Below are 11,694 nucleotides of genomic sequence, written 5' to 3'. Positions count from 1 at the left end.
CCCCCCCCCCCCCCCATGAATTAATTCCTGAATAAATATTGAGCCAAGCCATTGACTGGTCCTTTAGCATTCTGATCACACTGCCTGGTCCCCTTGGCTGCCGGTCCAGTTCTGCTTCAGTAAGCATTCCACTCAGACCAATCTGCTGTCTAGCCTCGAGCCACAGCAGCAGGTCATCTGTTTACATTATCTGTCCCCTGCTATCCTACCTCAGGTGTAACCAGGCCTTTATGGATTTTGCTAAATTGATTGGGAGTGCTGGGCTGCTGCCTATAGTATGCTCCCATTCAACATTCATCAAATTATACATTCCACTTGAAATAATAATAATTATAATATGCATACCATTTCGCAGAAACAAATTAGAATCATGTATGCACATATGGGTGGCTCCAGCAGGAAATGAACCCACAATTCCTGGCAGTGTAAACACTGTACCAACTCTGATCCAACTGAGCCACACAGGATTTCCTGAGATCTGAGATGATGTGCTGTGCTGTGTGTATATTTATACACTAAGTGGACAAAACACTAGGAACACCTGCTCTTTCCATGACAGACTGACCAGGTGAATCCAGGTGAAAGCTATGATCCCTTATTGATGTCTCTTGTTATATCCACTTCAGTCAGTGTAGATGAAGGGGAGGAGACGGGTTAAAGAAGGATTTGTAAGCTTTGAGATAATTGAGACATGGATTGGGCAAGACAAAAGATTTAAGTGCCTTTGAACGGGGTACGGTGGGTAGTAGGTGCCAGGCGCACTGGTTTGAGAATGTCAAAAACTGCAACGCTGATGGGTTTTTCACGCTCAACAGTTTCCCGTGTGTATCAAGAATGGTCCACCACCCAAAGGACATCCAGCCAAATTGACACAAGTTTTTGAAGCACTGGAGTCAACATGGGTCAGCATCCCTGTGGAACGCTTTCGACACCTTGTAGACTCCATCCATCCGATGAATTGAGGCTGTTCTGTGGGCAAAAGTGGGTGCGGCTCAATTTTAGTAAAGTGTTCTTAATGTTTTGTACACTCAGTGTATGTAGATTCTTTACATATGACTATGTTTACATGCAGTATGTCTCCCGTCATACAGGCCCTGGATTAAATGTGTAGAAGGTCATGATTTATGAATATCTGCAGTTCCAGTGGAAGGTGTGAGGGGAGAGGAGGACGGAGGGGAGGGAGGGGGAGAGGAGAGATGAGGAGGGAGGGAGGGAAGGGAAGGGAAGGGAGGGGAAGATGAGGGAGGGAGGGAGGGAGGGGAGTGGAGGGGGAGGGAGGGAGGGAGGGAGGGAGGGAGGGAGGGAGGGAGGGAGGGAGGGAGGGAGGGAGGGAGGGAGGGAGGGAGGGAGGGAGGGAGGGAGGGAGGGAGGGAGGAGGAGTGAGGAAAGGATAGAGAGAGGAGCTTCCTACGCCTTCCATGTCACAGTCGGGTGCTTGAGTCAACTAGAACTAATTCATGACCAGCTGAGCTGTTCATCATTGAAACAACAGAGACAAAACAACTCTCTTGTCCGGAGTTGAATCATACATCAATGATTAGCCCCCTATCCTAGCCAATAGTCCGATCAGAGAGGGAGAGCGAGACTGGATTGATCTCATTCTCTTGCTGTTAGAAGAAAGTAATTCTGATCCTGTAAACGATCAGACTGAAGTGTGTTCTAACTGCTTAGGAGTCACAATGTGTGTGTTGCTCACTGACGAATGAGCAAGCAGTTAAATTATGTTACACACACACACACACACTCAAAGACAGAACAACGGAGCAGAAGGTTTGTTTTGCGCCTCCATCAGATCTTAGCTAGCAGTGTTTCTCCCTGACTCTGCAGATTGTCTTTCCCTGTCTGTCTGTTCTGTCTGTAGCCCTCGCTGCCTGTCTGCCTACATGTGCTGCACAGTAATATTGCCAAAAGCTCTCACGCTGCTCCCCACTGAGGTTTTATTCACTGGCTCCACCGTGGGAGAATGTTAAAAAGACAGAGAGGGAATGGTGTGGGAGGAAGAAACACAGCAGCGTGCTGTGTGTGTGTGTGTGTGTGTGTGTGTGTGTGTGTGTGTGTGTGTGTGTGTGTGTGTGTGTGTGTGTGTGTGTGTGTGTGTGTGTGTGTGTGTGTGTGTGTGTGTGTGTGTGTGTGTGTGTGTGTGTGTGTGTGTGTGTGTGTGTGTGTGTGCAACTTTGTATTACTGTACTACACAACACCTCTTTCTCCCCATCGCTGATCCATCACAAACAGGTAAACACCAGTACAAGTACAATAGCAATGCTCCAACATTTACGAGTCCTGCATTTGAATGGCCCCTGGGAGTTTCGGCAACCAGAATTACTATTTGTGAAAGTTGAAAAAAGGAGAAGAGGATAGACCTTGAAAAAAAATGTATGAATTGAATTAGGGAGGAAAAGGGGGCGGGTTCATTGTTAACCCTTAAGCTGCTTTTCTATAGGAGGGGTTTATTTGTCCATTTTAATGCAAATTAGCTCTCAGGAATGGCTCAATGTGTTTGGAATGTGTGAAGGAGTTTTGTATGGTGCCCTTTCTAACACATTCATAAATGTGTTATGCAGACACAAAGAGGGACTTCTGTATCTCCTAATGTAATACCAGGGACTTCTGTATCTCCTACTGTAAGACCAGGGACTTCTGTATCTCCTACTGTAAGACCAGGGACTTCTGTATCTCCTACTGTAAGACCAGGGACTTCTGTATTTCCTACTGTAAGACCAGGGACTTCCTACTGTAAGACCAGGGACTTCTGTATCTCCTACTGTAAGACCAGGGACTTCTGTATTTCCTACTGTAAGACCAGGGACTTCTGTATCTCCTACTGTAAGACCAGGGACTTCCTACTGTAAGACCAGGGACTTCTGTATCTCCTACTGTAAGACCAGGGACTTCTGTAACTCCTACTGTAAGACCAGGGACTTCTGTATCTCCTACTGTAAGACCAGGGACTTTTGTAGTTCCTACTGTAAGACCAGGACTTCCTACTGTAAGACCAGGGACTTCTGTATCTCCTACTGTAAGACCAGGAACTTCTGTATGTCCTACTGTAAGACCAGGGACTTTTGTAGTTCCTACTGTAAGACCAGGGACTTCCTACTGTAAGACCAGGGACTTCTGTATCTCCTACTGTAAGACCAGGGAGTTCTGTATCTCCTACTGTAAGACCAGGGACTTCTGTATCTCCTACTGTAAGACCAGGGACTTCTGTATTTCCTACTGTAAGACCAGGGACTTCTGTATCTCCTACTGTAAGACCAGGGACTTTTGTAGTTCCTACTGTAAGACCAGGGACTTCCTACTGTAAGACCAGGGACTTCTGTATCTCCTACTGTAAGACCAGGAACTTCTGTATGTCCTACTGTAAGACCAGGGACTTTTGTAGTTCCTACTGTAAGACCAGGGACTTCCTACTGTAAGACCAGGGATTTCTGTATCTCCTACTGTAAGACCAGGCGCTTCTGTATCTCCTACTGTAAGACCAGGGACTTCTGTATCTCCTACTGTAAGATCAGGGACTTCTGTATCTCCTACTGTAAGACCAGGGACTTCTGTACCTCCTACTGTAAGACCAGGGACTTCTGTATCTCCTACTGTAAGACCAGGGACTTCTGTATCTCCTACTGTAAGACCAGGGACTTCTGTATCTCCTACTGTAAGACCAGTGACTTCTGTATGTCCTACTGTAAGACCAGGGACTTCTGTATGTCCTACTGTAAGACCAGGGACTTCTGTATGTCCTACTGTAAGACCAGGGACTTCTGTATCTCCTACTGTAAGACCAGGGACTTCTGTATCTCCTACTGTAAGACCAGGGACTTCTGTATCTCCTACTGTAAACCAAGGACTTCTGTATCTCCTACTGTAAGACCAGGGACTTCTGTATCTCCTACTGTAAGACCAGGGACTTCTGTATCTCCTACTGTAAGACCAGGGACTTCTGTATCTCCTACTGTAAGACCAGGGACTTCTGTATCTCCTACTGTAAGACCAGGGACTTCTGTATGTCCTACTGTAAGACCAGGGACTGTTCATCTGCCCCCCCCCAACAACAAAAAAAGAAACAGGTTTTTATAAAGCTGAAAACATGTCAAATGTTAAACACAACTTTATCGGCAAAGTGAAAAAGAACAAGCGAAAGAGGAATTCAACTGCATGGCAGCATGATGATGTACAGTTTCATGTACCTAGTCAAGCCCTCGGCTCCAGATAAACTGGGATAGGGTCTAAAATAGGCATCCTTCACACTAAGAATGGAACTGGCCTCACAACATGAAGCTCAGTGCAACCTGACCCGCTGTAGTCCCTGTGGTGGAAACCAAGGACGCTTTAGGTCTACTGACATCAACAGTCAACCAGTCTACCAGTAGGGAAGACACTTTAAAAAACGACCAGTAACAAATTCACACACAGAAGCTTCCAAGGTAGTGAGAGATTTACTGTAGGGCTATTTTCCTGGAAACAGATTAAGCCTCATTCTGAACTACAAAGCACAATCAATAGATTTAATTGGTCCAGGACTAGGTGTAATTTGTGTCTGGGAAACTATCTCTAAATGTTTACAGATTAAAATGGAGAGTAGGATAACAAAAATACTCAGTTGACTCAAAACCTACTGTATGTCTTGGCTTCCAGTTGACCAGGGGACGACAATACAGGGATAATAGACATCTACCAGGGGACTGATATAAAACTTATAGCATGATGTGTGACCTGCATTACAGAGGACAGTGACTGTTCTCCCCCCAATCACACAGACAGCAGAGGAGAAAGCCCTCATGTAAACCCATGAGACCAACATAGGAGACGGCAGGTAGCCTAGTGGTTAGAGCGTTGGTCCAGTAACCGAAAGGTTGCTAGATTGAATCACCGAGATGACAAGGTACAAATCTGTCGTTCTGCCCCTGAACAAGACAGTTAACCCACTGTTCCTAGGCCGTCATTGTAAAATAAGAATTTGTTCTTAACTGACTACCAAGTTAAATAGTGGTGAAGTAAAAAATATATAGATAAAGTATTATAAGCTACTGGATGACATCATTCTAAAGCCAATGGTACTTAACGTAAATAAACAATATTGCTAAGACCTCACCACACAGAAAGCATCTGTCTTAGGCAGTGCCCACCTACTTCTTAGGACATCATTTTCACATTTACGTATACACAAAAAGCAAGATGGCCGATCAGACCTACTGAGGCAATTTGGCCAATGGAGAGGTCATTTCCATCAAGCAAAGAGCTATTACAGGATCCCCCTCTCATACCAGTATAAACAGACACATAACACCAGCAGCAGCCCCTACACACATGCCTAGACCAATGGCTGCTGAGGGGAGAAGGGCTCATAATAATGGCTGGAACGGAGCGAATGGAATGGCATCAGGCACATGGGAACCATGTATTTAATGTATTTGATACCATTCCACCGGTTCCACTCCAGCCATAACCCTGAGCCCGTCCTCCCCAATTAAGGTGATACCAATCTCCTGTGGCCTAGACCATCTATAGGTACACAAGCATGTAAACACACACGCCAGACCATCTCATTCACTTGACTAGCAGGACAGGGTGTGTGTGTGTGTGTGTGTGTGTGGTGTGGTGTGGTGTGGTGTGGTGTGGTGTGTGTGTGTGTGTGTGTGTGTGTGTGTGTGTGTGTGTGTGTGTGTGTGTGTGTGTGTGTGTGTGTGTGTGTGTGTGTGTGTGTGTGTGTGTGTGTGTGTGTGTGTGTGTGTGTGTGTGTGTGTGTGTGTGTGTGCAGTATAGACCTAGATTAATATTTTATATTCTAGTAGGCATGCCAACGACATCAGAAAATGTCAAGGTTACGAGTCACTGGATCTATAATAAAATATAAAATAATTTGACAGTATTGACAATGACTCAGAATGAAGAGTGACAAAGCAACTATATCCAGTTTAAGGCTGTTGAGTGTCAAGATACTCTGGACTGGAGCCTGGCTAAGAACACAATGCACTAGACCCACTGAAACCCAAACCTGCCTGTAACACAAAAACTCAATGAGTCAATAGCATCTAATTACTAAGCTTCAAGCTTGAGGCTAATCATGTTTGGCACCTCTTCTGATGAAAGGTTCCATACAACAGACACTTCTTTCAACTCAAATACCAGTTCTGGTTGTAGTCAAAGTTCTGTACAGGATTGGTTCTCAACTGGGTTTTCCACAGGACACAAATTGAACCAGGTTGTCTCAGTCCCGATCCAATATTTTGCATCACGAAAAAAATAATAGTCAAAATAGAATTGGGAAAACTCTATTTTTTAGCAATTATGTGACAAGAGAACAACATTTTTTCACATCTTTCATTGTCAATAATAACGTTTATCCCATATGAAGAATGTTAATAAACTCACTGGTTTGAGACTAAAGAACAACCAAAGTAGTCCTACTAAAAGCTCCATATTGAAAATACTGTGATTGAAAAAAAAAATGTCAGAGATAATTATTCTTATTTATTTTTTAAATGGCATCTGTAATCATGTCTACACACTTTCTACTTGTTTTAAAGTAATTTGAGTTCAGACTGGAGTATTTCTGCATACATTATTATTATTATTTTTACTCAGACACCCATGACTCACTCAAAACCTCCCTCGACCCAAATGTTGGTCGCGACCCACCAGTTGAGAATCGCTGCTGTAAAGGATCTTGTGCCTTGGTAACATGTTAACATGGTAACATGTGCACCTACTTTCAAAGAAGGTTTACCTAAAAGTATGTTTCCGGGGCTTAATCAAATACCTCAAAATGATACTGTTCAGTGAGAGAAAACAAGAGCGAGGTGAGGACATGGTGATCTCGAGGTGAGGACATGGTGATCTCGGGGTGAGGACATGGTGATCTCGGGGTGAGGACATGGTGATCTCGGGGTGAGGACATGGTGATCTCGAGGTGAGGACATGGTAATCTCGAGGTGAGCACATGGTGATCTCGGGGTGAGGACATGGTGATCTCGGGGTGAGGACATGGTGATCTCGAGGTGAGGACATGGTGATCTCGAGGTGAGGACATGGTGATCTCGAGGTGAGGACATGGTAATCTCGAGGTGAGCACATGGTGATCTCGGGGTGAGGACATGGTGATCTCGGGGTGAGGACATGGTGATCTCGAGGTGAGGACATGGTGATCTCGAGGTGAGGACATGGTGATCTCGAGGTGAGCACATGGTGATCTCGAGGTGAGCACATGGTGATCTCGGGGTGAGGACATGGTGATCTCGAGGTGAGCACATGGTGATCTCGGGGTGAGCACATGGTGATCTCGGGGTGAGCACATGGTGATCTCGGGGTGAGCACATGGTGATGGCACAGTTACTGGCATCAACAGGGTTGCTTCCTAATCTTAGCTTCTGGCACCAGGTTTGCTAGCTCATAACATTCAAGGAAGATTCATAGCATATCAGCTCTCCATGAAATAATGGTTAAAATAAGGTCCAGGAAAGAGATGCTATTGGCCAATATGTGGCGGTGCCAGCCAGTGGAGACGACACTCGATGACCGAAGCCTGCCCGGATCCTGGCTTCCCGCCACTGTCTGTGAGTGCTGACGTTTGGCTGAAGTTATCCCTCTAACAGTCCTCATGGCGTGCTGGCCGACAGGTCGACTCCACTAAGAGTAAAATAAGCGTCCGGCTGCTAAACCCGGACCTGCTAAACAGGACCTATAGTAAATTAACACTGACTTCAACACGTACAAGAGTACCACGCCTCTAGTTCAGAGTCAGCTCTACTGATAGAAGAGCAACACCTACAACTAGACTTCTTGTCTGTATGTTTTAATGTGGACAGGTTCTAGTAAATGAACAGTGACTACAAACACCAGACTGTTTAGATCGACAGAGAGAACAGAAAACACTGGGGGGGGCACTCAAACAGTTTGCAGGATACAATAATAATACCCAGCAAGGAATTGGAATGACTGATCAGCTCTTGCAAATAAATGGGAAGAATAATGGAGGTGTAACATGAGTAACTATACTGAACACCAATTGCAGGTAATTAATGTAATGAATGACTCATTCTAAAGACTGCTTCATTCTATATCTGTGCTACTGCAGAACAGAGAAATAAGCCTACTTCCTTCCTTTGCAGAAAGACACTGTGAGACACGTAAACATTTAAGGCAGAGCTGACTCAGAGCTGACTCAGAGCTGACTCAGAGCTGACTCAGAGCGGACTCAGAGCGGACTCAGAGCGGACTCAGAGCTGACTCAGAGCTGACTCAGAGCTGACTCAGAGCTGACTCAGATCTGACTCAGAGCTGACTCAGAGCTGGCGGATGTGCTGCTGTCTTATAGTGTTCCAGAACACCAATAACAACCTCCTGCCACACACACAATCCACTACTCCTCCTGCCACACACACAATCCACTACTCCTCCTGCCACACACACAATCCACTACTCCTCCTGCCACACACACAATCCACTACTCCTCCTGCCACACACACAATCCACTACTCCTCCTGCCACACACACACACAATCCACTACTCCTCCTGCCACACACACACACAATCCACTACTCCTCCTGCCACACACACACACAATCCACTACTCCTCCTGCCACACACACACACACAATCCACTACTCCTCCTGCCACACACACAATCCACTACTCCTCCTGCCACACACAATCCACTACTCCTCCTGCCACACACACAATCCACTACTCCTCCTGCCCACACACACACAATCCACTACTCCTCCTGCCACACACACACACTCCACTACTCCTCCTGCCACACATACACAATCCACTACTCCTCCTGCCACACACACAATCCACTACTCCTCCTGCACACACACAATCCACTATCCTCCTGCCACACACACAATCCACTACTCCTCCTGCACACACACACAAATCCACTACTCCTCCTGACACACAGATCACACATTCCACTAAGCCTCCTGCCACAGCACACACACACTCCACTACTCCTCCTGCCACACACACACACAATCCACTACTCCTCCTGCCACACACACAATCCACTGCTCCTCCCGCAACACACTACTGCAGCATGTCTGTCCACTGCTAAACTGCATTAGTAAAACCACTCTCTCTCGACTCCAGATCTACGTTCTGTACAAGCATGCAGGCACACACACACACACCACCCCTACACTACCGCTGCATATCTGTCCTGAACTGCAATAATAAAATGTGAGTAAAATCCATCCACCCTCTCTCTCTCTCCCTCTTTTCCTCTCTCCCTCTCCTCCGTATCTCTCTCTCCCTCTCTCCCCTCTCCTCTCTCCCTCCTTCCCTCTCCTCCCTCTCTCCTTCCCTCTCCTCCCCCCCCCCTCTCTCTGTCCCTCTCTGTCCCTCTTCCTCTCTCCCTTTATCTCCCTTTCTCACTCCCTCTTTCAATCTCTCCCACTCGACCTCTTTCCGTATCTCCCCCCCATCTCTCTCTCGCTCCCTCTTTCCCTCTGACCCTCTCCCTCACTCCCTCTCCTCCTGATCTATCTGCTGATTCAGCTATACAGTCAGTCTCACCCTGCACCCCATCCAACTCACTGTAAATCACATGGCAGTGGGACCATTAAATTAGCTACAGGGTGCCCTCTCTGCATGCACACACACACACACACACACACACACACACACACACACACACACACACACACACACACACACACACACACACACACACACACACACACACACACACACACACACACACACACACACACACACACACACACACACACACACACACAACCATAATGAAACTACTGCTCCCAGTGCAGTGCCTCTAAATACATCATCATGGATTAAATGTTATCAATACCTGAACGACTGAATCGAAGGACTGCATGATACAATCAGTGCAATGTAGAAATGCTGACTAGAGTGACTGTTTCAACCCCACTCAATCAGTATGGTCCACTGTTAGTGCCCCCCCCCCTCGTACCCATAAAATCACACACGGATAGAGACACATGCTACGCAGCCAGCCAGCCACTGACTTACCAACTGTGTGGTTCTGGTGTGAGTTGCTGGTGAAGCGCTAAAGAGAATCCAAAAAAGCTGCCGGTCTCCCCCTCCTTGGTCAGAGTCATGCTGGTATCCAGGTTGAACCCTGCAACAGTCAGGAAATAGACGGAGAGAAGGAGAGAATGGAGGAGGAGACACCGGCGCTGTGAAAGAGAGACCGAGAATCCATGTCTCAGATGTGGTGCCATAGTCCTGGAGAATGAGCAGGTCCCTCAGCAGAGCGGGTTCCTCAGCAGAGCAGGTCCCTCAGCAGAGCAGGTTCTTCAGCAGAGCAGGTCCCTCAGCCGAGCAGGTTCTTCAGCAGAGCAGGTCCCTCAGCCGAGCAGGTTCTTCAGCAGAGCAGGTCCCTCAGCAGAGCGGGTTCTTCAGCAGAGCAGGTCCTCAGCCGAGCAGGTCCTTCAGCAGAGCAGGTTCCTCAGCAGAGCAGGTTCCTCAGCAGAACAGGTTCCTCAGCAGAACAGGTTCCTCAGCAGAACAGGTTCCTCAGCAGAGCAGGTTCCTCAGCAGAGCAGGTTCCTCAGCAGAGCAGGTTCTTCAGCAGAGCAGGTTCCTCAGCAGAGCAGGTTCCTCAGCCGAGCAGGTTCCTCAGCAGAACAGAGCAGAGCAGCCCCTGTTCAGTTACAGATTAACAAAGAGTTCTATTTTCCCTGTGTTTTAATTGAATGCTGAGTGGATGAAGAAAAAGGATAAGTGCTGCTTGACTCTCCTCTTCTGGCTCGGTTGATATTTCCCTTGTTTCCTTTTCTCACTCTCCTTCTGTTCTCTCCTCCTACGTCTTCTGCTGTCAGTCTGCAGGAGCAGCCTGAGAAAATGTGGCTGCGTGAGCCAGCTTGTGTGTGAGAGAGTGTGTGTGAGAGAGAGAGTGTGTGTGGTGTGCAGTGTGTATACCTCCCCCTCCTCTGCTGTGTGACTGAGAGAGACAGAGGACAAGTGCCTTGAATAGCCCGCTCACTCCTCCCCCCTCCTCTACTCATTCAATCTCTCTCTCTTTCTGCCCTTTCTCTCTCTCTCTCTCTGCCCTTTCTCTCTCTCTCTCTCTCTCTGCTCTCTCTCTCTCTCTCTCTCTCTCTCTCTGCCCTTTCTCTCTCTCTCTCTCTCTCTGCCCTCTCTCTGCTCTCTCTCTCTCTCTCTCTCTCTCTCTCTCTCTCTCTCTCTCTCTCTCTCTCTCTCTCTCTCTCTCTCTCTCTCTCTCTCTCTCTCTCTCTCTCTCTCTCTCTCAGCTGACATCAACACTCAAGGGACTGCTGCCAAAATACCAGGCAAGGTTGTCAAGATACTTGGTCCCAATTGAATCAGAAAATAATGAAAAGAAAGCAGCCATTTTTTTGTATCTGTTAAACTCACAGTGTCCAAAAGGAATCCATCCCCTTCAGTAAATGGAACAGGTGCTTGGCTATCTGAAAAGAAGACGAGAGGAACATGGTCAATAGTTCTGGCAGGAGAACATGGTTGTTCAATAACATGGTGAACTTAAACTCTTCTTCCTTTCTTCTTCTCTGAACAAAAATAACAAACATGAAATGTAGACCTTGAATCATTTAATTAAACTTCCAGTAATCCAACATTTTTAAAAAACAATGGAAAAATGACATTTGTAAAATATTGAAATTGAAGATAGCTGTTAGCTGCTAGAGTAACAGGGTGATCAATAATGCTCTAAAGATTATTTTTCTTTC

General features: G+C 46.7%; 1 protein-coding gene across 1 annotated transcript in view; it reads right to left on the bottom strand.

Moving 5' to 3' along the window:
• LOC124016341 (integrin alpha-7-like) overlaps positions 1-10,497 on the bottom strand; it is a 91,230-nt gene extending 80,733 nt beyond the window's left edge. The window contains exon 1 of the mRNA XM_046331895.1: positions 9,995-10,497. Coding sequence (XP_046187851.1) covers positions 9,995-10,206 — 212 coding nt within the window. The 5' untranslated portion in view covers positions 10,207-10,497. The remainder of the gene's footprint in view (positions 1-9,994) is intronic.
• Between the last annotated feature and the right edge of the window lie 1,197 nt (positions 10,498-11,694).

Source organism: Oncorhynchus gorbuscha, linkage group LG03 (genome assembly GCF_021184085.1).
Source record: "Oncorhynchus gorbuscha isolate QuinsamMale2020 ecotype Even-year linkage group LG03, OgorEven_v1.0, whole genome shotgun sequence".
NCBI lineage: Eukaryota > Metazoa > Chordata > Actinopteri > Salmoniformes > Salmonidae > Oncorhynchus > Oncorhynchus gorbuscha.
The sequence above is the reverse complement of the archived record's forward strand: the minus strand, read 5'-3'. Positions and strand labels throughout refer to the sequence as shown.